Raw genomic sequence first — 26,932 nt, 5'->3', positions numbered from 1 at the left:
TGACCTCATCAGTCCTTCCAAAAAACACACGCACACTTTTTACATTTACAGAACACCAGAGTCATATACAGCATCTGGAGGTGCAGGCACACAATTTGATTTCACAACAGTCATTATGTAAAGATAATTATTTCAGGGAATTGCTCATAACGCGGACATGTTAAAGTGACTCCAACGTTTGAGCTTCATTTTGAGCACACCAGGGTCAGTTTCCCTTTAAGATCGTGGTTTGACTGCAGCTTAAAACCACAATGCTGAACTGTCATGTCCTTCCAGAGAAGGGACTTCTTGGTGTCAGGTCACTTCTACCCTCCCCCTATATAACAGTAAGTATGTTCCACGTGACTGAACCCATCATGTGTCAGCTCTCCACTGTCTCACAATGTCATAAGATCTAGTACAATGACCAGCACTCGGTTAGGGAATGGGGAAGTACAGGTCTGTTAGAAATGTATGCGTATATAAAGTGTCATGTGACCGTGTGAGATACGGTAATAAAATAAGGCAAAACAAGCTACTTAAAAACAAGAAAAAGAGCGAAATGCCTAACTTGGTGCAAGCAATTAATTAAATTTAAATTTTTGCCAACTAATGGGTGTATTTGTCTATAATATGTGTCCTTTCTGTGACAGTATTGATAAGTGTTCAACTCATTTTTACATTGCTCCTGGAGACAAACATCCATTAAGTTAAATAACAAACCCTAAAAAACACTGCGCCTTTCCCCTGACCATCTTTTGCCACGGTTGCATGCCACTTACAACTTTTTTTTCCTTAAATGAAACAATGAATTTGCAGCATGTTCACGATAATCCCGCAATTTAGCTGTGACTCACAGGCAAGAATGTCGCTCTAGCTAGGAAAAAAAGTCATCATAGCAATCAACATAATTTAAAGATGGACTACGCAATTCTGTCTTCAGGGATTGTCTAGGAAGGAGGAGAGGAAGGAAGGGAGGGAGGAGTCCCTGACTTCAATGTTCATATATAGACAAGGGAGGGAGGGGGGAGTCCCTGACATCAATGTCCATATATAGACAGTGACGTCAGGGACTTCTGAAGCAGAATACCCGGTGCTGTGGCCGGTGATTCTGCTCCAGAAGTCCCTGACTTCACTGTCCACATATTACCTACAGAGGGCTCTGTGTGGCACTACCTACAAAGGGCTCTGTGTGGCACTACCTACAAAGGGGTCTGTGTGGCAGTCTCTACAAGGGGGCTATGTGGCACTACCTACAAGGGGTCTGTGTGGCACTACCTACAAGGGGGGCTGTGTGGCACTACCTACAAGGGGGGCTGTGTGGCACTACCTACAAGGGGGGCTGTGGCATTATCTACAGAGGGCAGTGTATGGCATTATCTACAGAGGGCAGTGTATGGCATTAGCTACAGAGGGCAGTGTATGGCATTAGCTACAGAGGGCAGTGTATGGCATTAGCTACAGAGGGCAGTGTATGGCATTAGCTACAGAGGGCAGTGTATGGCATTAGCTACAGAGGGCAGTGTATGGCATTACCTACAGAGGGCAGTGTATGGCATTATCTACAGAGGGATGTGTGTGGCAGAAAATTTACAAATGAAATTCATCCGTTTTTGAAACGGACAAGGAAAAAAACTGATGCAAAACGGGCCAAAATCGGCCTTTAAAAATGGAAACACAGCCGTTTTTATCGGCGGACACTGGAACCCTGTCGTGTGAATAGAGCCTTAAGTTGTTTAAGTCTACCAACCGCATATATCAATATATACCACTATCACTTTGTTCAAAGAATATATCGTAGCTTCTAGACCCCAATTCAAAATTTCTATCCCACCTATGTCAGTTGTAGTTCTGGTCTCCTTATATGAGACAGAGGGAGCTTTTGGGCCCCCTTAGCTCCGGGGCCTGGATATAACTGAAACCTCTGCACTAGCTATACTTACGCCCCTGTATTCTATATACAATGTGAACACTGTTATCAGTTACTCCTTTTTACTCAATGGTTTTCCTGTATAGTCTTTTTGTTTTTTTACTTTCGATTATATTATACCAAGACCCACTTCTTCTTTTCATCAGTTTCTGTGAAAAAACACTCAGGAAGTGAAAATACCTTAAAGGAACAGTGTTACCACAATTTTTTTTTTAATATGTTAAAGATGTTAGTGCTTTATTAAAAACGTTTGGATTAATTTGTGTGTTTGTGTGTTACTTTTTCTTATTTTTACACTTTTTCTTCCCTATGGGGGCTGCCATTTTTTTTTCCATTTCTGTATGTGTCGATTAACGACACATACAGACATGGAATACGGCAGCTCCAGTCCCATAGGGACTGCGAACGGGGCCCGTTCCATCCACTTCTGTGTACGCCGTCTGTGTGGGAACGGCGCATGCGCCGCTCCCACACAGTCCAATTTGAAATGCGCGCCGTCCGGCGCCATTTTCCTGTGGACCGGAAGTCGCGGCCGGACAGTAATATTACTACTTCCGGTCGCGGCTTCCGGACTTGTGCACATGGACCAGCGGCAGCAGACGGAGCGGACGGGCCGGAGGGAGCCGCGGCGGCAGGAGAAGGTAAGAGATTTCTATGTATGTTCGTGTTTGTGTGTGTTTACTACTGTATGTAAACCTACTACACTGTGTGTTAGCTCAAAAAATGGCGACACACAGTGTAGGAGGTTTGACCGTTCAATCCCCTCGTTTCTCCCGGCACTAGCCAGGATAAAGGAGGGGGGGGATGCTGAGAGCTCACTAGAGCGAGGGCTTTTTACCCAATTTTGCAGCATAAAGCAATGTGGTTGCTTTACCACATGCAATGCTGCAATTTTGGGAATGGCTCCATCTAGTGACCAGCAATGGGAAATATTATAAATTAGAATCCAATTTATAATATTTCCTGACTCGTGAAAAAAAAATAAAAAATTAGAACAACGTTTAATCACCTACACACTAATTGTTTAACTAAAAAAAAAAAAAAATCATGTTTTGCTAGCAACACATTCCCTTTAACAAGCGAGTTTAATGTTTTGTTTCTTTTGGGCAGAAGACGACTTTTAGTTCAAGGATATTGCTTGGTGTCAAAATTAGGTTACAGCGTTTGAAGGTTGAATAATATTACACCTCCAGATTGGATCAGGAGCTTTTCTGTTAACTTCACCCCAACTTTTTCCTGAGGATTGTATGTACAACACCTGAGTGTCTAAGCCACGGAGATACCTGAGCTTCTTTAAGTAGACTTGGCACTCTAAAAGCAAGTGGGTGGTATGCGGTCCTTAATGGGATGCAAAGGTTGTTCAGATCCCTGAGAAGACTTCATATGGGCTTTGGAAATACCTTTAAAATATAAAGTAAATGAATAATGAATTAACGTGTCCGTACATCACCAAATTAGAGACTTTTCATTTTCAAAGTTTATGGAAATTTGGTCAATTCATGGTCAACAGAGATGATAAAAGGCCTTCTGGATATATTAGACTTAGGGTATGTTCACACAGAGTTTTTTGCAGGCAGAAAATTCTGCCTGGAAAAATCAGCTCCGGTTTTTTTTTAAGTGGTTCTGTACCACAGGTTTTTTTGGTGCGTTTTCTACCTATTTCTTCAACAGGCAAAGGAAAAATCTGTGAGCGTTTCAATGCCGGACTGGTGTCTTCATCAGGCTGAAGATTAGCCTGATGATGCCAGTCCGGCGTTGAAATGCGTAGCTTGTCGACCCTGCACACCATTATTAAATTATGAATTTTGCTTAGCCTCATTGCTAATCATTAGCAGCGCCACTTTGGTTCCATTTCTTTGGTTTTTTAGTCTTTTTGTTAATAACTATTAACGGTGTGGACACCTTTAGGCTGCTGACTTCCGCTTTGTGGAAGATCTTACCGTAACGAATATCTGAAGAATAGTGAAACGTATTCTCTTCCCCCTTTAAGTTACAGTCACACACTTTCTGATGAGCAATTATTGATCTCTTGCCATCTTTACTCTTAATTCTTGGCAAATGGTTGTCCTTCCTGCCACGATAGGCTTGCCCATCATGTCCTAGTATAAAAACCTCCTCCTGTAATGGGTAGGTGGAGTAAACAAATTTGAAATTAATATGTAAAAAAAATAGGAAACAAATATAATAGAAAGAGGTTCCAAGAGAAAATCAGAGATGGATTAGGCAAGTCAATGTCTACTGGAGTGCTGTGCCAATTGTAGACCATTCATATAACATGGAAACAAAGGAATTAGAGAGGCTGTCATCTGACAACTGCGTTGTACTCTGTAATACAAGCTTGTATCATGAGAGGCCTATTAATGTTCTCTAACCCCTTGCCATTTTAGTTTTTTCGTTTTTCACCCCCCACCTTCCATGAGCCATAACTTTTTTTATTTTTCCATCAATAGATTGGTGTGAAGGCTTGTTTTTTGCAGGAGGAGTTGTAGTTTCTATTGGCAACATTTAACCCCTTTGCGTGTCATTATGTATTACAGCTAACACAACGCAATCGGGGGGCGCCGATGGTTGTCATGGCAGCCCAGGGGCCTAATGAAGGCCCTCAGGTCTGCTTTCACTCTGCCTCTGTTAAGTCCTGCCTGTGGCTCAACAGAAGTCGGTAAAAATGACTATACACTCCCTATACACACTAGGGGGCCTAATAAAATGTGTTAAAGTTAAATACAGTTATTACTAGTGGAAAAAAATTAGGAAAAAGTTCAAAGTTTTTTTTAAAAGTAGTGAAATATAAATTTGGTATCACCGTAATCGTATTCAGCCGCAAGTTGTCGTTTTTACCGCATGGTGAAAGCCGTAAAAACGAGAGACTCTAAAAACAATGGAGAAATCGCAGTTTTATCCAATTTCAGCCCGCAAAGTTGTTGTTTTTTTTCAGTTTCCCAGTACATTATATGGTACTTTAAATGGTGCCAATAGAAACCACAACTCTTTCCACAAAAAATAAGCCCTCACACCACGACATTGACGTAAAAATAAAAAAGTTATGGCTCTTGGAAGGCGGGGAGTGAAAAACTAAAATCAAAAAAATCAAAAATTGTCCTGAAGGGGTTACAGTACCATATAATGTACTAGGAAACGGAAAAAAATTCCTTGTGGGGTGGAATTGGAAAAAAACAACAAATTAACGTTATTCTGCTGGTTAATACTATTATGGTGATACCAAATTTATACTTTTTTTTTATTAATGTTTTACAACTTTTACAAAGAAAAAAATTTGTTAAAAAAAAAAAAGAATAATTGTGTCACCATAATCTGAAAGACATAACTTATTTTTTCGTCGATATCAGCTGTAATTTTTATTGGTACATACGATTTATTTTTTTAGCGCTGGGTTGACCAAAAAAAACTGATTCTGGCGGTTTAATTCTTTTTTTTTTTTTTACGCCGTTCACTGTTTGAGTTAAATAATGTTCTATTATAATAGTTCTGACTTTTACGGACGCGGTGATACCAATTCTGTGTTTTTGTTTTTTTTGCATTACTTTAGAGGAAAAATGGAAAAAGGTTGTTTTGTTTTTTTAAACGTTTTAATATTTAATTTTTTTTCACTACTGAAAACTTTAACTTTATTATACACTTTTTATTAGTCCCACTATGGGACTTGAACCAGCGATCGTTAGATCGCTGGTACAATACACTGCAATACTAATATATTGCAGTATATTGTACTTTTTACATGCTTCTCTTAAGCCAAGTCATGACAACCATCGGCACCCCGCGATCGGGTCACGGGGATGCCGACGGGCTGTCGGAGGGTGCCGTCCCCTCTTTCTAACAGCTTCGATACCGCGGTTGCAATTGACCATGGCATCTAAGTGGTTAAACGGCCAGGAGCAACGCGATCTCTGTTCCTTGCAGTTAGTGCAGGGTGTCAGCTGTAATGAACCGCTGACACTCGCAGCATATGGAGCAAGCTCAGCACGTAAGCCCACTCCATACTTCTTCCCCTGCACCGTGACGTACCGGCACATCATGGTGCATCAAGGGGTTAAAACACTAGAGGACAAAGATTGATAAATTGAACATGAAGTTTATTTTCACTATTTCACTACTGTCTCGTTTGTCACTCCTGCCTCTTTCAGTGCCTCCACTGCATCTTTCAGTTTAACCCTTCTTACCTTTAAACCACCCACAACAATATCTTCCTTCTGCACAGTACATGGTCTACTGGCCTGCAGCCTAGCATAACGTCTTTGTGGGAAGGTCAGCGTGTGACTCCCTCCACAGTTGCGGGAGCTGGACATATATCCGAAATCACTAAATTCTGGTAAACGATCACTAATAAAAAGAAATACATAGACTGTCAGGTTTAATCAACTCATTCAATGTGATTAAGATTGTTGTAGACACACAGAGTTTATACACTTTGTTATACAGAATTGATTGGCGCTCGTTAAGGGCAGAAATCTGCCAGTGTAAAGGGACCTTAAAGGGGTTTTCCTATCTTGGACATTTATATCCGCAGGGCCCCCTTAAACACTTTCTACCTTGCTCGGCTCCCACTGCCTACCGGCCACTTCCTGATTAGGTGGTCGGGAGTTACGGAAACAGCCGAGCTTGCTGATATACTGTTTCTGTAACTCCCATTTACCCCTTTAAGGCACTGTCAGACCCCTCTGAAAGCCCTAATTTCCAGGGAAACAGAGAATCGGATATGTTGAAATCCATATCCTATCTTTCTATCTTTCTTTCTCCTGACGGCAGAGGGCGGGAAACTGTTGGCCTGCCACCATACACATTAAATTGTTATCTAATCTTGTTGAAATCGGCTGATTTTAATCAACTGCATATGATCAGCACACAGCAAATCCTTCCTTAGACTGGCTAGTCATGGAAGATATCAGACCGTTTCATACCTGTTGTCAGTGTAATTCCTGCTCGACCAGTCTATTTCTCTCCTGTCTTCCATGCAGAGCCTGGCCATGGTTGATTCTTCTAGAGATAGAGAATACTAAACTGGGGGACCACCTATCCCTAAATTCACCTGCGATGCCAGAGTTTCTTCTTTTCACATTTCTCTATACGGCCACAACATTGCTATAAGCACCGCTTCACTGGTCATTGGAGCAGCACTGCACGGTCCACGCTGCATTTTACCTCCTTACAGATGACTGAGATACAAAGTTTTGGCTATGACGGGATGTAATGTTGCATGTACATTTTGTATACAAATAATGCAAATTTAACTAAGCACTAAGTGTCATTTAAGTCTTTATTATTGTCCCTCCCCTTAATGCTGTCCGACTCTACCCACGTGCGGCTCTGTTGACGGACTTGGTCGAGTTCAAACACAGTGTATGGCCGGTTAGAACGATGTGCTGGTAGCCCAGGAGTGTTTGGGATGGTTAAAATCTCCCTAAGCAATCAAAAACAAGAGTAGTCAAAAGGAAAATGGTCAAAATGTGCAATAATTAGTAAATTTGCCGCAAAAATTACTGATTAAAAAGAAACGGCTATACTCACCTCCCCTGATCTCCCAAAGCAATTCCTCTCTCCTCCCAATACTCTTCTCTGTGCATGTAGTGGTTCAGAGCGCACAAGATCCGGTAGGTGCACGAATAGGGTCCCAACCCAATTACATAGTAAAGAAATATTCGGCACACAAGGTGACGATTTTAGCAAATCTTTCGGTTTTATTTTATCAAAAATTGATGCCAGAGGTTTAGTGCGACGTTTCGGTCATATATTAGACCTTCATCAGGCACTTGTACCTCCTGGTGTCTGGTTCATCCAGTCGTTGGCGCTGCGTATCTTAGTAGCGTTGAGCGCCATAACAAAGCGGTCTTCTGGGATGACCTTTCGTCCCATGTGATTGCTGCAACGGTCACATGGGACAAAACGTCGTTTCAGGAGACCGGTTGCATAGAGAAGAGTATTGGGAGAAGAGAGGATTGCTACGGGAGATCAGGGGAAGAGAGAGAGAATTATATATTTTTTTCCCCTCTGCTGTTAGGCTGAGTTCACACGTTGCGGATTTGTCGCACATTTTGTTGCGGGTTTTATGCAGATTTCACCCTTTTGCATTGCAAAGGGTAAAATCCGCAATGAAAATCTGTGACAAATCTGCGACGTGTGAACTCCGCCTTAGTCCACAGAGGCAAATCTGGCTAAAAATCTGCACCTAATCAAACATGATTTGGTGTGGACTATCGTCCGAAATTCCCAAAAGAATCTGGGTCAGATTTGCTAAAAAAAAACGAACCAAACTAGACTTACGAGCCGGGCACCACCATATCCACAGTGCGGTCACAGGAGATGCAGTGAAATCTTCTCATCAGCTGCCTGGAGGTAAAAAATAATAGATAATTATCGAAGAATCTAGTGTACACAGAACCATCTACATTACTCAAAATTGGACCTCTTGTTTTTGTACTTCTATGTTAGAAAAAATTAATAGGTCATTGGATTTTTACGCCATGTCACAGTAAATTGGTTGTGATGCTTTTCTGTCACAGACAGTGGATCTTTCACCGAAACTCTGTAATAAACTGGCTTTGTATATTAAAGGAAACCTCCGACATGGAGACATTAGAGCAGATCTATTAATAACGGCCTAAAGATAAATAGCCTAAAGGTGCTCGGCTGAAGATGCATGTGCAATTTAGACTCCGTTCCCTTTTTTACATAACCTAATGGGTGGTATACTTTAGACCAGTGTTAAATCTGGCGCATTTCACAACTCGACAAATCTACGGTCATATTCTAAGTATGCAACCCGACGTAACATACACGTCGCAAATCAATGTTCGCATCACTGGCCAACCTAGGGTTGGTTTGAGTGGCAACACTAGGTGGGACGACGCCAAACGTCAAAAACTCTTCCAAATGATCTATTCCTGTGATCATCATCTCTGGAGAGACATCACATTCCTCGTCTGCCTATCTTGATTCCGGAGCAGCTGCAAATTTTATCCACCAGGATTTAATGGACCGCCTGCATCTACCCACAGTTCTTCTAGAGACCCCTGGCTGTTGCCTCTGTAAATGGATTGTCATTGCCCGATCCTATTGTGGCTGTCACTAAACCACTGATCTTACAAATCGGATCACCTTCCTCGTCCTGCCTTGGCTAAGCCTACTTGCTCCGGTCCTCTACTGGAGTTCTGGAGAGGTCCTCCAATCGGGCACCAAATGCCTTGCCCGCCACAGGTTCGTCCTGCTTAGCCTCCACTGCCTCAGTCACTCTCTGATCTACTGTCACAATATGCTAGTTTTGCGGACGTCTTCAGTAAGAGGGAGGCAGAGATGCTTCCCCCCCATTGCATCTACGATTGCCCTGTTGAATTACTTCCTGATGCCTCGCCACCTCAAGGTCGAGTTTGTCCAAGGACGGATCTCTTCGTCCTTGCACCGACTACCAGGGTCTGAACCAAGTTACGGTCAAAAATAAGTCCCCCCTACCACTTCTCAGAACTTTTTGATAGAATTCATGGTTTCAAAGTGTTCACAAAGCTGGATCTACGCGGAGCTTCTAACGTGATCGGTATCCGCAAGGGTGACGAGTGGAAAAACCGCATTTAACGCTCGATTGACTTACCCCGCCAATGAGCGCCTTTCAAAGACGCAAACGGCGCGATGAATAGCTACTCATTTGTATGCCTGATACAATATCTTTTGAGAAGTCAGTTTCAATGGTGCAGTCAACGGCATATCCCCTACATAGCCTAACACCACCACTAAAGGAGTGCGGGGAACGGTCACCATTAATGAAGTATTCAAGAGCTGAAACACTCCATCCCAAAAGTGTTGAATAACTAGATAGCTCCATAACAAAAGATCAGCTTGACCATCTGGACACCTCGGACATTTAGCATCAGTCCCGGAGACCCATCCGATGCAGAAGTACTGGGAGTACAATACACGCTATGAATAACAAACAATTGTGATCGGCGATAAGCAGCCAAAATATCACGACAAACTTCAGCAGAAATGTAACCCACATCATGTGATTACCTTTCCCGCAGACAATCCAATGTGGACTGAATCAAAAATCCAAAAATCTGACCATACAAAAAAGAAATAACCCCCCTCGTGAAGGAGTTCTTGGATTTTTACTTTGGTGGTCCGTGATCAGGATCTACAGTTGCTAGAACCCCAAACAAAATTAAATACAATGTATGGCTTTCCTTGGGAGTATTTATTTGGGGGCGACAAATTTAGTTAAGTTTTAGGTGTGTGTAAGGGGGCGCTAGACTGAATCTTTGCATCGGGTGACAGCCAGCTGTGACCCCCCCTTTATTTTCATGACCACGCCCACAAATATTGCACAAACTGGACCGCTCCACTGCTTACTATTTCTTCAGACATTTTAGTCTTGGCACTTTTTGTTTTAGGATGAAAACCCTGGAAATCATCTTAAAACTGCTCAAATATTTTGAGAAGTTCTAGATTTAAAAAAACCCAACAGGTAAAAAAAATGATAAAATAAAACGACATTATTAATGAATACCTGGTTTCTTGGTTAAGTTTGCAGCCAAGAGCAATTTTGGTAAATGAACGTCTGTGTGATAATCTACAAGACACTGATGCCCTCTGCTGGCAGCAATATGTCACTGCTTCTACTGTTCTGTTAATTCAAACATCACCCTATTGCTATAATACCTCAACTATTTCAGTATGAATATTGATCGGTTCTGTGCAGATTTTCTCCCGCTGCTTAATTTGTTTTCATCAAAACCTAATAGAACAGAGACGAACTGAAACATCCCATTAAAATTACGGGAACGTATTTCTGTAAAAATTCTGGAACAGAATAATGTAGAGAAAAACACAGATGTGCACAAATCTTAACACCTTAAGTTGTAAGAGACCAATCGAAAAATATTGTTGTACTGATTTCCTCGGAGGAACGATCCAGTTTTCTGTGCAGGTAAGTCAATGGGCTATTTATTACTCTTTATATAGGAGTGGATTAGAAGGACAAAATCTATTCTCACCTCAAGTGTCAGCAAACCCATTGTCAGCCAGAATGCCTACCGAGTGTCCGCCACAAAGCTGAAAAAATGGCATTCACAGCCAAGTGTCAGACAGACACCCACTGCAAAACCAGAATGCCCCCTTTGTGCCACCTTCAATTAATACTGACATTACCCCGTCCCTTAATGCATGCCCCTACTGCTCCACTAGTACATGATTAACCACCTATAATAGTTAAATGATGTGCTATTGCCATATTACCTGGAAGGCTCTATTGCCCAAATATTGATGTCTTGCTACCTATAGTAATCACTTACCTGCGTATACCAGCAGCCTCATCAGCTTCATACTGCGGTGGATATTCCTGCAGCTGTCGACGTAGATCTCTCCAGCATTGTTCCAAGATGTTCTTCAGCGGCTCAATTTCCATGCGGTCCAGCTGCAGAATCAAAACATAAAATCATGTTATAAACTAGAGTATTACTAAAGTCAGTCCTCATGTATGGCCACGAAATTCAATGGTGATATCACGGAGTGTAATGCATAGTTATTCATAGGACTAATGCATATTATCCGAAATGTTATGGTGCCCAAAAAGAAATCGATTGATAAATACATGTGTAGATGTAACATATTTGCCCACCGGCCATGAATGACTGGGAATCTCATGAAAACAGTAAAGGTGCACTCATACGTGGCGTACGTGCATTGTATTTCTGCAGAGTAAAAGTAAGCTGCAGAAATACAATGTATGCCTATAAGAAAAATATTCTGCAATGTTCAGCCATAGAGTTGTGTCTGCGCAAACATGGATGCCGAGGTTTTCCTCGGACCTCCTCCGAGTGCTAGAATAAAGTGACGGCAATGTGGACAAACGCCATACCAATTATTCTCCAAGGCTTTTTTTCAGCCTTGGAAAAAGTAGAGCAGAGCGGACAGGAGATGATGTGTCACAGCTCATTCCTAGCACCAATGTCACAAGGTCCACTCACCCGCCGATCAGTCACTAATAACTTAGTGATACGCCATGAATATTTGTGCTGACACAACCCTTTAATTCTACAATGGTTCTTCGCTCCCCCAAGATAATGCAAGCAAAACTGAGACTGAATCTAATATTCACATAAACCTACTCACTTTATTCTGCATCTCCACATTCATTTTCTCCAATAGTCTCTGCCAGTCTTGCTCCTGGGCGCTCACTTTGCCAAGCAGCTCTTGTATCATGTGGTTCAGGTGTTCTGTGGCGGCATCAAAATGTGTGCGGCTCACTTTACTTTCTAGTGAACGGCGGTCTGCTTCCTGTTCAGTCACAGAAAATAAAAAAAATAAACATAATATAAAAGGTATACACAAGTAGAAGGGGAAAGTGAGTAAAGCAGATAAAGTACCAAAGAACTATAAACATAGGCATGAGCGGTCATGTATCAGCAAAGCAGACCTAACTCTAGTCCTTGCAAGTAAACTGATTATAGGTCATAGAACATGGAGGTAAAGCCACTACAAACTCGCCACATCAATCTCCAGTCCAATGAGTTCTTTGTCGTCTTTCTTCATGTTGAGATTCTCCACTCTCTGGTAGAGAACCTACAGTATAGGAAGCGAAAACAAGAGTTATGTCACATAAACGGATGGGCACAGATTGAACTGACGCTACATCTTGGAGACACTTTTGTTGTATTATTTTTTTTTCCAATTCAAAGTTTTTATTGTTTTCAATACAGACAGTTACAAAAACAGACAGAAGAATTGTGTCCTCATAAAAAAGGAACATGACAAATAGGGTGCAGCCCAAACAGTTGGGTAAACATAACATCCCATGAAGGGCACACACCACAACAGCTAGCTGGGCATCATAACGGGAGGGAGTGATACTGAAAAGGAAGCGGTAAGCAAAACAAAATAGTGCGCTATATGTTACTTCCCGTACATCTTGAAACGCCCAGGCCATAGCATGTGAACATCAGCACGGGAAGCAAGTCACCCCGCACAATAGACACAAGAAGAAAGGAAAAAAACAACCAAAATAAAATAGAAGGCAGACAAGGTATGGTAGAGACCGGGGTAGTTTGCGGTGAGCCTGGACTCCAGCTCCGGATAACCATGGATGCGCAGAAGCAGGAAAAGGCAACCATATACTTAAACACCTGAGTGAGTCAAACAAGCAAGCCAGCACTCCTCTCCACCGCCACATGCAGTCTCCTCACAGACGAAATCCTGTGGAGAGGGAGGGGCATCGGGCCTCAGGCTACTACAGTGTGGTAGGTGGGAGAGGAGAGAAAGGAAAGCCATGCAGACCATGTATCTATATATCGTGCAGAGGCCGCCGGGGTCTGAGCCAGCAAGTGTTCCATACGTTGTATTAAGGCGACCTCCTGAAACCAATCATCCAGGAGTGGTGGTGCCACCGTCTTCCACTTGCGGGGAATAACTGATTTGGCAGCCTGAAGGAGGTGTCTAATTAGGGAGCGCTTGTAGATGGGTAGTGGCACAGGGAACATGAATAGAAGGGCCGCCTCGGGGGAGCTAGGAACTGAGACCCCCGAGACTTCCAGTATGATTTGAAGAATTGCCTCCCAAAAATTCAGTAGGGAGGGGCAACTACACCAAATATGGGCCATGGAGCCCCCCGCCGCCCCACAACGCCAACACGTGTCAGGTACAGACGGGTACCATTTGTGTAAGGCAGAAGGGACCCGATACCACTTAGAGATAATTTTATAGCTGGTCTCCTGGGATCGTGTGGCAATCGAGGCTTTCTGGGACAAGTGAAAAGATCGTCTCCACTGTGCGTCAGTAAAGGTCATGTTCAATTCAGCCTCCCAAGCTTTACAGAAGGATGGAAGGTGCGGAGATTGCTGGAAGAGGAGTAATTTATAGAGTATGGAGATGGCATGGGCAGGGGGCCGGGAGGAAACACACAAACCCTCAAAGTCCGTAAGTGGGCGATGAAGTTGTTTTATTATTTTATTTCCTGTTACTTACACAGCACCTACATTTTCTGCAAAACTGTACAGAGAATATCATCACTCACATCAGCATGTAGGAGCCGTTGTCAATCGAGCCGTTAGTGCAGCTCACCGACGGGTTTGGCTCAGAACAGCTTTCTTGTCCAGTTCCTTGGGGGACACTAAGAAATAAAAAATTGGCACCTCCTACAGAATAAAACCTGCCCAAAGAAACTGAGCTATACAGTCTGTACTCTAGCAGTAAAAAAAAAGCATATACAAGGTAAGAGAGTTAGTCAAACAATAGAGGAGAATCCCTAAAACGGACAACCATGAGTAAAAAAACTTTAAAAAAATACAATGGGTAGGAGCTGTGTCCCCCAATGAACTGGACGGGAAAAGGATTTTACAGTGAGTACTCAAAAAAATCCAGTTTTCTCATTCGTTACATTGGGGGACAAAGATTGTGGTATGGCCTAGAGCAGTCCCTAGGTGTAGGAACAGAACACAGGACATGGTCGTCTATTTTACAGACGCCTGCAATACCTTGCAACCCAAGGAAACGTCTGCAGAAGCAAAAGTGTGCACCTGGTAGAACTTTACAACACTGTGCAAAGAAGACCAAGTGGCCGCCCTGCACAGTTGAAGGACAGAGGCCTGATGGCGCACAGCCCAGGAAGCTCCAACCTCTCTGGTAGAGTGGGATGTAACCCAAAAGGGGGAACCTTAGCCCAAACCCAATAAGCCTTGTAAACAATCATTCAAATCCAGCAAGCAATGGTGGCCGCCCAACCCATCCCAAGATGAACAGGGAATCCGACTTCCGGAAGGAAGCCGTCATAGAAAGAGAAGTTTGCAAGGTGCGCACGTCAGCCAGGTTGTGGAGGGAATGCTCCCTCGGATGACTGGGAGAAGGACAAGACGACGTCAAAATGATATCCTCATTCATGCGGAAAGCCGAAACAACCTTAAGCAAAAAAGAAGGCACCGTGCCGAGCACCGCCTTGTCTTGATGAAAAGTCAGAAGGGAGAACAGCAAGAGAGAGCCGCCAACTCAGATCATCCGGATGGAGGTCACCGCAAACACAAAAAAACACTTTCCAGGACAGAAAACGAAGTTGTGGGTTCAAAGGAAGCCGACTGTAAGACATCCAAAACCAAATTGAGATCTTAAGAGGGGATCGTGGGCAATAAGGGGGGCATAAGCCAACCCCATCCAAAAAATTATTGACGTCAGCCTTAGATGACAACTGGTGTCCAAACAAGATGGAAAGTGCAGACACCTGCCCCTTCAGGGAACGTAGTGTCAAATCCTGAACCAAACAACCTGCAAAAAGGCGAGAATACTGGATAGAAAAAAACACAAGGGGGGGAAGCTTGCAATCCTCACAACAATGACGGTAGGCCTTCCAGGTGCAATGGTAATCGCGGGCTGAAGGCGCCTTCCTAGCCTTGAGCATAGTGAGAATGACACTCTCCGAGAGAGCACGAGCCCTCAGAATGGCGCCCTCAATATGCCGTTAAACGTAGCGACCTTAAAAAGTCTGGTGGAAGACAGGTCCCTGAGAGAGAAAGTTGGGACGGAGAGGAAAGGGCCACGGAACATCAGCCAACAGGGACACAAGGTCCACATACCAACAATGGCATAGCCAAGTTAGGGCTATCAGAATGGCCGAAATACCTTCTGCCTTGAGCTGTCGGAGGAGCTGCGGCAAGAAAGGCAGAGGAGGGAACACGTACAGGAGACTGAAGTTTGACCACAGCGCTAAAAGAGCGTCCACGGCGCAGGCCTCTGAATCTCGATCTCGGGAAATGAAGCAGGGAACCTGGTGGTTGAACCTGGAGGCCATCAGGTCCACATCCAGTTGACCCCACCTGGGACATATTTGGTCAAAAACCTTCTGGTGAAGAGACCACTCCCCAGGATCCATCTATTCGCAACTGAGAAGGTCTGCGACCCAGTTGTCAGCAACGTGAATGTGTACTGCCATTCAAGCCGAAACCACAGCCCCTGAGCTGTGAGGTTTTGAAAGGTGCCCCCCGAACCCTTGAGACTGGCATCTGTAGAGAGGATAAGCCAGTTCAGTGGAAGAAACTAACTCAGGGAATGGCTGGTGAGGTGATCTACCACCAAAGCAAGCGACAGACTGCAAGGGGAACGAGGAACTTCAGATCCAGAGAATCCAGGGATCGGTTCCATCAGGAGAGGATAGCCCATTGAAGAGGGCGCATATAGAACTGCGCATAGGGAATGTTCTCAATCGAGGCCACCATGGTCACGATAACCTGCATGCAGAAGAAATTATTGCAGAGCTTAGTGCAAAACGATAATTTGCATGAAGCCCTGGAGACACATCATTTTCGGATATACTCAGTTCATACTGCTACTCTTCTTTTGGTACACAAGTTGTGGTGGAAAGTGAGGGAACTGCAGGGCATCACTGGGGAAACACCATATACCTCGATTTGTGATGCCCCATGGTTACCGAATTTATACTTTTTAGAGGGGTTTGATTGGTGGAAGCAGAGGGGTGTATGGAGGATTCCACAAGCCCTGCAGGAGGATGATTTTAGGTCTTATGACCAACTGAAGGAGATATTCGATTTTCCCCAAATAGCATTTTATAAATATCTCCAATTCTGACATGCATGGCATACAGAAATGGGGACCACGGGGACATGGTTTACCTCTAATAAAATCATATGCATGATTGAGGGAGTAGAGTCCTCTACTGGAATTATATCCCGTGTGTGTACCTCATTGTTGGAAGTTGTCTTATCCAAATATCCTGTGACAAGTAAAAAAAAATTGGGAGGGGGATATTGGGCCATCAGAGGAGGATCATTGGTGGGACATCCTGTGAAGGGTACCCCAGCTTTCACTGAATGAAGCCCACAGGCTGTCGCATATATATTTACTTCAGAGTGTCCAAAATGCTTAAATTCCTCTTTGACATTGGGTTAGGCACAGATACTTCTGATGCCAGGCTCAATCGGCTGATCTGCTACATATGTTATGGACTTGTTCGGACTTAGAGCGATTCTGGAGATAAGTAATAGAGACGGTGAACAGGGTCTATGAGGTCGATATTGTCTTTTCCCCTTTTGTATGTTTACTGGGTTATGTTGAAGACTTGCCTACTAGTGAAGCCGGTAAAATTGCAGTGGCTAGGGTGCTTTATATGGCTCGAAAGCTCATTGTCCAGCATTGGTTAGATAGCACTGGTCCCACAGCGGGAGAATATGTGGACAAGATTAATCAGTTGCTGGGTTTGGAAAAAGGGGTGTATAGAAAGAGAGGCACAAATTTGACAGGATATGGGCATCTTGGATAGATACTTTGGGATTGGCTGCCAGGGAACGGACTAGATATAGGTTGGGTCTTATTTAAGTGATAATAATTTCTGTACTATTATGGACTATTTGTATCAGGGGAGTGTATGAGATATCCGTCCTTTAAGCCTTTTGCAGGGGTATTACTCTTATGTACATGTGTATGCTACTGTGTGTTGTATGACCATCTGCTGTATTGTAGTATGTAGAACACCGTTATCTATTACTGGTGTTATGCCTGTGCTGTAATAATTCATATTGTGGTGCACAATGTTATTTGGAGGGGAGGAGGGTGGGTATGCCTTGGGAGGGCCGTTGTGAAGTTTGTTAAAAACCTTTTGTATCTGCAAAAAAATTTCAATAAAAACATTTCATTGAAAAAAAATAACCTTATATTGTAATCCTTTGGACTTTTATAGAAACGATGATACCAGTTATGTTAACTTATTTTTTATAACATTACTTTTGGAGAAAAAAGATAATGGATATTTTTTTTTAACTTCCATTAATTTTTTTTAACATTAATTTTTTTTTTAATTTAACTGCTTTTTATTCTTTTTTTTAAAGTTTCCCTAGGGGACTTGAACCAGAGTTGGATCGTTTACACGATATACTGCAAAACTAATGTATTGCAGTATATCATGGTTCTTACTACAGTCTCCTATGAAACCCTTCATAGGAGTACAAAGATGGCAGACCTGAGGGCCTTCATTAGGCTACCATGACGACCATTGGCACCCCGCGATCTTGTCGCGGAGAGCCGAATGCAATCGGAGGGGGCCGCCTCTCATTCTAACGCTTCAGATGCTGTGGTCGCGATTGACTGCGGCATCTAAGGGGTTAAACGGGCGGAATGAAAGTGTTCTTTGTATCTGCCCATTGCAGTGAGGTGCCTGCTGCATTACACAGCCGACACCCTCTAAGTATGGAGCGCCCCATACTTCCCCTTAACAGCTGCCACATACAAGAAAGTAGCATGTCGTTAAGGGGTTAAATCAATAAATAAATGTATTTAAAATAATAAAAAATTCCCATTAAGTTTCCTGTAGCTGCTATGTTCTGTTATTCAAATCATTCCTACCTGAAAAGGGAGCAATTTCAATTCCGTCACCCAGACCCCACACCGATCAGCTGTTCCGCTGCCCGGAGGGAATCGGAAGTTATGCAGGGGTCAGTGCCGGAAGTAGAAGGCTCCGACCACTGTATAGCAGCTGTGAGGCAACCCTGCACCTACTCAAGTGATCAGGAGCAGAGTTGCAGTAACCCAGCACTCCGCTATACAGTGGTCGGAGCCTTTTGCTTCCAGCTCACGGAACAGCTGATCGGTGCGGGGTACTGGTGTTGGAACCCCACCAATCATATACTGATGACCTATCCTGTGGATAGGTCATCAGTATACAAAACAGCACCCAACCTGGAAAATCCCTTTAAGGTTAGGGGGTGCAAAAAAAAACAACCTAATAATATGGGCTTTTGAGGCTCTCACATCAATGTGTAGCTGTTTCTGCTCATGGTCCTGAATTAATGATCCTGTTACTCGGGTTAGCCGCTCACACTCCTCTTGCAACTGCAACATTGTTTTCTGTATGTGACCAATCCATTCTGCATCCTAAAAAGAAGAAAGTTAATTGTTAGTAATATTGTGAAAAATCAACAAACACCAGGAAAAAAACATGGATAAGGCTGTGTTCACATCAGCGTTGTCTTTCCGTTGAGGGGTTCTGTCTGAGGATTCCGTCGGGGAACCCCTTAACGGAAAGGCAAACGGAAACCTTAGCTTCCGTTTGCATCACCATTGATCTCAATGGTGACGGAAACTTTGCTAAAGGTTTCCGTTTGTCACCGTTGTGAAAGGGATCGGTTGTTTTGACAGAATAGCGCAGTCGACTGCGTTATTGATTCCGTCAAAAAAAAACACAAACGGAAACCATTAGCAAAGTTTCCGTCACCATTGAGATCAATGGTGATGCAAACGGAAGCTAAGATTTCTGTCTGCCTTTCTGTTGAAGGGTTCCCCCGACGGAAACCTCGGACGGAACCCCTCAATGGAAAGACAACGCTGATGTGAACAGACCCTAAAACAGAAAAGGTAATGTCCCGAACTATAGAATAAATACTTTCACTGCCTCCCACTTTTCTAAATAAGCAAATTAAAGGAACACTAAACAAATAAAACACCCCAAAAAAAAATCCCAGCAATTTTTCCCATAGATGCACCTATGTGCACCTTTTGGAGGGCAATTTTTTTTTTTTTAATAAAAAGTTTAGTCAGTGTGATTAGTGCAACTTTGTAAATAGTTTTTATTAAAAATTTGTTTTACTTTTTGAGCTACAGCTGCTCTGTATTCTCTAAACAGAACATAAGCATCGTTCGCTATGACTTAAATCCGTCAGTCCCGCGGACCTGACAGGAGCAGGATTTAGCGCTAGCTACAGCGGCTTTGCATAGAGAATACAGAGCAGCTGTATTTCAAAAAGCAAAATACATTTTTAATAAAAACTATTTAGAAAGTTGCACTAATCACAATGACTAACCTATTTGAAAAAAAAATTGCTCTTCAAAAGGTGTACAAGGCTATGTAAACTTTTTTTTTTTTACTATGACAATGTATTATAGCGTTGAATGCAACTTTGTAATTGTTCTTTATTTAAAAAAATGTTTACTTTTTTAGATACAGTTTCTTTGTATCCTCAATACATAGAATCCGTCAGGTAAGCGGGACCGGCGGCTTCAATGATAGTCAAGATCCAGCTGTTATCAGTCACATCTAAGTTCATGACCCAGACGCGATCGATAATAGGTGGATCCTGTGTGCCAGGGACATGCAGGACCCGTTGTCACCGAAGCAGTCCGTCCAGCATGCAGCGCTATTTCTCTGGTAAAATGACAGACATCATTATGGAAACCCGAAGGACCCCATTAAAGTCAATGGAGTCCGTCGGGCGCCATTGTTCATGTGACGGATCCGGCCCTGCCGTTGTCTTAGTTTTACGGTTTCTATGACGGAATAGAAAAACGGAAATCCAAACGCAGATGTGAACTCGGAAAACATTTGAAGTTAATCCATGGCCATTCATGTATCATGTGAGTGGCTGCAGCTAATGGTTGCGAGGCTGTAATAATGGAGAGGGAGGGAGAGGCACATCATATATACACACACAGACATATCATTTAGGAGTATTGATCCATAGCTGTGTGTTTTCGGTGATAACCTTGTCGATTTGTCCCTGTAGTGCAGGAAATAACCTATACGGATGTAGCCATCTTTATCTTGACTGATAACTTGCTGCAGCGTGAAATCACACAACACAAGCCATTGAAAAAGTCCAGTTAAAGTTGCTTGACACGGTGTATTTAATGAGTTAAGTCAAGCTAAAGATGGCTACATCTGTATATACACAAAACACACATATACCGATACAACACTGTTGGCAGTCAGAATACTCTACAAACACCGTTAGATATGTATATCACAGATTTTCTGCAGCCCACTAACCTGATCTTGTAGGTTCATTGACGGCTCCATAGTGACTTTTTCCTGCTTATGCCTCTTACCCAGTTTCTTCAGTTCATTTTCAATGTCTTGGATGGTAGCACTTTAGGAAGGAATGAGACATTTAGGCTATATTCACGCGGGTCAAGTTTTGCCATAGGCAAATTCAAGATGTATTCTAATTTCTGTCAAGGATCCGCACAAGGATTAGCCCCATTCAATGGGGATAATCTGCGTGTGTAAATCTGCCCAGCTTTTCCGTGCAGATTTTTTTTCTCGCACTGCGTGTGTTGCACAAACCCCATTCACATGCATTGGATGCAGAGTATCATTGGATTTGACACATTTTTGGAATGGAATCCACACACCTAAATCAGTTTCAAATCCGACACGTGTGAACGGGGCCTTAGAAGAAACAGTCACTATTTTCCTCTAAATCTATTTTGAGGTTTTACGTTAAAGATTTCCTTCATTTCGTCAACATTCTTACCCTTCAGTTCTTCCTGTGCTCTCCCTAACCCCCTGACTTTGCTCCTAATCTCTTTGCTTACCGGAGGTTACATAGCTGCTGACTTATCTGGCTGGTTTCCTCCAACTTCTGGTCACCATAATGTGAAGTCTCTGTCGTATCCATTGCTCTCTGCAGTTAGTCCAAATGAAAGCAAAAGATAATGAGTAAACCATAGAATTTAAAGGCAGAAAGTTAGATACAAATCATAGCCAGAAGGGATTAAAGAGGCTCTGTCACCAGATTATAAGTGCCCTATCTCCTACATAATGTGATCGGCGCTGTAATGTAGAGAAGTGTTTTTTATTTTGAAAAACGATCATTTTTGAACAAGTTATGAGCAATTTTAGATTTATGCTAATTAGTTTCTTAATAGACAACTGGGCTCTCCATTCATGTCCATTTGTATTCACTGCACTGCGTGATCTTGCGATCACCCACATTAACTTTACTGAAGTGTCTTGAGAGTGAATAGACATCACCTCCAGCCAGGACGTGATGTCTATTTCACACTCCCGACACTTCGGTAAAGTTTCTGTGAATGACCGTTTGTGTATTTTGGTATAATTTTACTAATGTACAACTGACTGCAATATAGCAGAGAAGAGTCTATTATACATAACCTATGTCCCACAACAGTCCATCTTCTAAGCTCATCACTGAATATGCACAAACTACACACCGCCTGTTATCAGGGTACATTGGGCAAAATGATTCAATTGAGAGTTAAAGCAAATAATCTGAGAATAAATTCACCCATTGTATTCTATGACGAGGCAAAAACTCATTTGTATTATTGAACGTAGTGGAAACTGCACAGAACAAATTCATCTCACATGACTGGAGTATTGAAGGATTCTGCTAACCACATTTCCCTGCAGAGTATCAATTGTCACCAGCTCAAGTGTCCGTTCATTAATATGAACAGCATCTTCGTACATTATTGACTTGTAACAAGTTTGGTCTTTTGAGACTGAGAAACAACTTGTCCTCCATAAGGCTCTATTCACAAGACAGGGGGGTCCGTGTGTCGGCTGGTAAAAACGTCAGTTTGGTCCGTTTTTGACGGACGTTTTGCATCCGTTCTGATTCAGGTTTTAACGGCCGATTGTGACCCGTTTTTTTACTGTCTGTTTTAAAAACAGATGAATTTCATTTGTCAATCTTTTTGGTCACCCACTAAAAACACCCACAAGAAGGTTACATGATCACGCAGTCACCATGTTCTTTTGCTTTCATAGTATAGAGAGCTTTGTCTGATCCCTCAGCTTTTTTGCCTTGGTTTCTGGCTGTTTCTCTGCTATTTTTCATTTGCTACCATGTCCTCACAACCATTGAACCATGTACTGCAACTTCGGCTGATTTCTCGGCAATTCGGATAGCAACCGCGGATGTTGAACGAAGAACCGAGCAGAGCTCAAGTGACAGGGCTCTGCGAGATAGCACGGACAGGGTAGATAGCAGGAGACAGGCTACTGTTTTACGTGAGGGGGGACAGAAGTTGGAGGAAGGGGCTCTTTGTGGAGTGAGAATGTGCCTGAGGCTCTATGAGGTTGTAGGTTAGGGAATACAAAAGATGGCAGGGGGGAAAAGAAAGTGGTAGGGGTACTATAGGGAACAGGAACTGTCAGGTGTGTCTCATGGGGTGCAGGGGACACTGAATAGGATTTTGAACTTTATTTGTGGTGGGGGGCACAGGTGGTGGCAGAGGCTTTGTGGGAGGAGGGGGGAGAGGGGCATAGAAGGAGGCAGAGGTTAAGTGGGGGGTGGGGGGGCTAGCCAGAGGGGAGAGTGTAGGTGAAAGCAGGACCGTAATTACAGTTGTTTCTGCCCTAGGCACTTTTAGTAATAACATCTCTTATAGCTCCCAAAGTTACAGAAACAGCGCAGCTCTCTGACATTGCGGGTCCAGCGCTGGACCCAAGAAACGTAAGTATAATAACTGCTTTGCTTTTTTATGTGTTACTATTTATTTATTTGTTGTTTTTTTTACAGGTTGTGAGGGCGTTTTTTATTTCAATAAATATATATTTTTTAATGTCTGTTTCTTTTAACTATATTACTACTGCCTTAGTAATGGTTAAGGAGAGGCTTAGTGTCAGCTGGTGAAAAGGCCAACACTAACCCCCACTTAACCATTGGACTGTGGGTGATAGGCAGAAGAGAAGTCCAACTTTACGTCTAGCAGGTTGCACATGGCTCACCTGGAATTTGGATGTAAACTGTACACCCCTATCCGAGACAATATGCAGAGGTAGTCCGTGCAGACGGAAAATGTGCAGAATAAAAAAATTTGCCAGGCAAGGAGCAGACGGAAGACCAGTCAAAAGGACTAAAATGTGCCATTTTAGAGAAACGATCCACCAATACCCAGACCATGGTACATCCAGCTGAAGGAGGAAGGTCTATATTGGACACTATAGCGATATGTTGCCAAGGGGCATCAGGAACCGACAGGGGTAGGAGCAGACCAACAGGTTTGGAGTGGGTAACTTCTTTGAGGCACAGTTCGTACATGAGGAAACATAGTCCACAACATCTCTAGGCAGCGTGGGCCACCAGTAATGACGAGCTATGAAGTTCTGTGTCTTTCGGACACCAGAGTGACCAGCCAGTTTGGAACGGTGTCCCCATCCTGTCTGTAAGGCAAACAAAATACTTTCTGGGAGGAATGTCTCTAATTTGGAAAGGGTTAGCGGCAATAATCCTAGAAGGATCTACGATATATTGAGGAATTTCTTCAGAGTCATTCGTTTCAAAATATCGAGACAGTTCATCAGCCTTCACATTCTTGTCTGCCGGACAGAATCAAAGCAAGAATTGAAATCATGTAAAGAACAGCCACCATCTGGCTTGGCGAGGATTTAGTCGTTGTGCCGACTGTAGGTACATGAGGTTCTTGTGATCTGTATAAATGATAATAGGGTGAGTAGCGCCCTCCAACAAGTGTCTCCACTCCTCTAAGGTTAACTTGACAGCCAGCAACTCCCGATCCCCAATGGAATAGTTGCGCTCAGCAGGAGAAAATAATTTTGAAAAGAAGCCACAGGCCACCGTCTTGCCTTTTAGAGTGCCTTTGACATAGTAGTGCTCCAGCACCAATGGAAGACGCAACCACCTCCAGAAAGAGCTGCCGAGATGCATCAGGGTGATGGAGAATGGAGGCTGAGGTGAAAGCGCTCTGGAGGTTGGTAAATGCAGACTCTGCCTCCAGAGGCCAAACCTTGGCGTTCATCCCCTTCTTGGTGAGAGCCGAGATTGGAACAGTCAGAGATGAGAAGTTTGGGATAAATTGCCAATAGAAGTTCGTGAATCCCAAGAATCGTTGTATCGACCGAAGACCCTGTGGACGAGGCCACTCTAAGACGGACTTCACCTTCTCTGGATCCATCTTGAGGCCACGGTCAGAGACAATGTAGCCCAGGAAGGGCAAAGAGTTCCTCTCAAACACACACTTTGAGTTTAACATATAGATAATTCCCCCTTAACCGCAACAGAACTTGGTGAACATGCTTCCTATGCGTCGTCAAGTTGGGTGAGTAGATCAGGATGTCGTCCAGATAGACCACCAGACAGGACATACAGCAGATTTCGGAAGATGTCATTTACAAACTCCTGGAACACAGCTGGAGCGTTACACAGTCCAAAGGGCATCACGAGATATTAGTAGTGACCGTCTTGGGGTGTTGAATTCGGTTTTCCACTCGTCACCTTTGCGGATACGGATCAAGTTATAAGCCCTGAGACGAGCGGCAAGGGGTACTTGTGTTTGACCGTGATTTGGTTCAAACCTCGGTAGTCAATACTGAAAAAACTTTAAAAATGCTTTATTATTAAAAAAAAATTAAAAAAAATTACTCATATATGGTTTTGCCGCATTTGTAACTACCCCACCTATAAAGCAATTACATTATTTAACCCGAACGGTGAACGACGTAAAAAAACAAAATAAAAAAACAATGCCGGAATTACGGTATTCTGTTCATCCAATATCCCAAAAATTTTTATAAAAAAGAGTGATCAAAAAAGTCGCATGTACTCCAAAATGGTACCAATAAAAACTACAAGACATCCAGCAAAACAAAAGCCCTCATACAGCTGCATTGACAGAAAAATAAAAAAGTTATGGCTCCTAAAATATTGCTTTTATAGTGTTTTTACTGTATATAAGTATCGCCGCAATCGTAACGACCACCTGAATAAATTAGTTATTTTATTTATACCACACGGTAAACACCATAAATTTAGGACGCAAAAAACTGTTGCGAAATTGCTGTGTTTTTTCTATTCCCCCCCAAAAAAAATGTTAATAAAAGTTAAATAAATTATAGGTAACCCAAAATGGTGCTATTAAAAAATACAGTGGCCCGGAAAGGAATACATATGGCATTATTGGCTATCAAGAAGTGCATCTTGCGCCACTGGTTACAGGCATCGGTCCCGGAAATTGCGGAGGTCGTGACTACTCTCAAGACTTTATTGGGATATGATAAAACGGACCTAGAAAGACACAAAGAAAGGTCTACAGAACAATTTTTTAAAACTTGGCGTACATTCATCGAGCAACATTATCCCACAGCAGAGATAGGGGTGTTCATGCACACATTTCGACACACATCATGGTATAGTTCACAGAGCATCCAGGGCACGCTAGGCATGCTGATGGCTAGTTAAGAAAATGTTCACCGAGATGGGGGAGAGTTGGGGGGAGGGAAGGGAATTGTTGGCTTTGTTTTGCCTTATTAATTGCTTTGTAACTTAATGATGACAAGTAAAATGGAAAATAATTTTGAAGCTGGAACACATTGTTATTTGATGTACGTATTATTGTATGTGTGACACACATTGCATACTTGTAACTGTTCTGGCTTTGAATAAAAAATATATTTGAAAAAAAAAAAAAAAAAAATACAACTTGACCAACAAAAAACAAGACCTTATACGGCTATGTCGATGCAAAAATAAAGAAGTTATAGCTCTTTGAATACGACGATAGAAAAACTTAAAAAGCTTAAAATAGCTTGGTCATTAAGGTCTAAAATAGGCTGGTTATTAAGGGGTTTAAGGTATTTTCTGGTTCGTTACATTGGTGGGTATGTGCTTTTGCCACTTGGAGGCTTGACACTATGAAATAAAAGAGTGACGACTCCTACAGGAGATACCCTGCCCACCGACACATGTTTTCAGTATGGGACAGTTGTCCTGCAGCGAGGCAGGGACTCCTAGCATCGTACATAACTATGATGCTAGGAGCCCGGCTCCCTGCACTGTGTTCGGTCCGGGACTTCCGGCCGAAATACGTTCCGTCCATTACGGACGTAACATGGTCGTGTGAATCCAGCCTTAGCTTAGTGTTGTAGGAGGTAGACACTTCTGCTGATGGCAGCCGAGTCTCTACCAAGAATTTTATTTTTTTATTTTATGTGTTTTATTCTTTTCATCATGAAGAACTAGGGCAACAGGGTCTCCCTGTGTTTCCCGTTGGCGGGCGCACAGCGTCATATGATCATGCACTGTTGTCCAACCTGCCTATGTAGACAAGCGGAACAACAGCGCCAGCTCCTCTGTCAATCACCAGTCTAAAGAGCAGCTCTAACACCTCTTCCACCAGTGTCTCATTAATAAAGGCGGTAACAATGAGGGGGTGCTCCTGCTGGTCAGTACATCTGGGATATGGAGAGTTAGGTGAGCGTTAACTCCCCCTCCCCAAACCGGGCCACCGCTTGTGCACTGTAGCGCTCCACCTTTTCCCTGTTTTTTTTAT

The 26,932-nt window shown here is 43.0% G+C and overlaps 1 protein-coding gene across 2 annotated transcripts in view; it reads right to left on the bottom strand.

The window, feature by feature from the left end:
- Window positions 1-2,958: 2,958 nt before the first annotated feature.
- QRICH2 (glutamine rich 2) overlaps window positions 2,959-26,932 on the bottom strand; it is a 44,644-nt gene continuing 20,670 nt past the window's right edge. For both annotated transcript variants that reach the window (XM_075845187.1, XM_075845188.1), the window contains exons 5-14: window positions 21,212-21,300; window positions 20,664-20,763; window positions 18,653-18,775; window positions 12,023-12,187; window positions 11,203-11,324; window positions 8,186-8,251; window positions 7,224-7,325; window positions 6,088-6,247; window positions 3,850-4,027; window positions 2,959-3,309 (exon numbers count right to left, since the gene is read on the bottom strand). In XM_075845187.1, the coding sequence (XP_075701302.1) occupies window positions 3,221-3,309; window positions 3,850-4,027; window positions 6,088-6,247; window positions 7,224-7,325; window positions 8,186-8,251; window positions 11,203-11,324; window positions 12,023-12,187; window positions 18,653-18,775; window positions 20,664-20,763; window positions 21,212-21,300 (1,194 nt within the window). In that variant the 3' untranslated portion in view covers window positions 2,959-3,220. The remainder of the gene's footprint in view (window positions 3,310-3,849; window positions 4,028-6,087; window positions 6,248-7,223; window positions 7,326-8,185; window positions 8,252-11,202; window positions 11,325-12,022; window positions 12,188-18,652; window positions 18,776-20,663; window positions 20,764-21,211; window positions 21,301-26,932) is intronic.

The sequence above is a fragment of the Rhinoderma darwinii genome, chromosome 13, assembly GCF_050947455.1.
Source record: "Rhinoderma darwinii isolate aRhiDar2 chromosome 13, aRhiDar2.hap1, whole genome shotgun sequence".
NCBI lineage: Eukaryota > Metazoa > Chordata > Amphibia > Anura > Rhinodermatidae > Rhinoderma > Rhinoderma darwinii.
The sequence above is the reverse complement of the archived record's forward strand: the minus strand, read 5'-3'. Positions and strand labels throughout refer to the sequence as shown.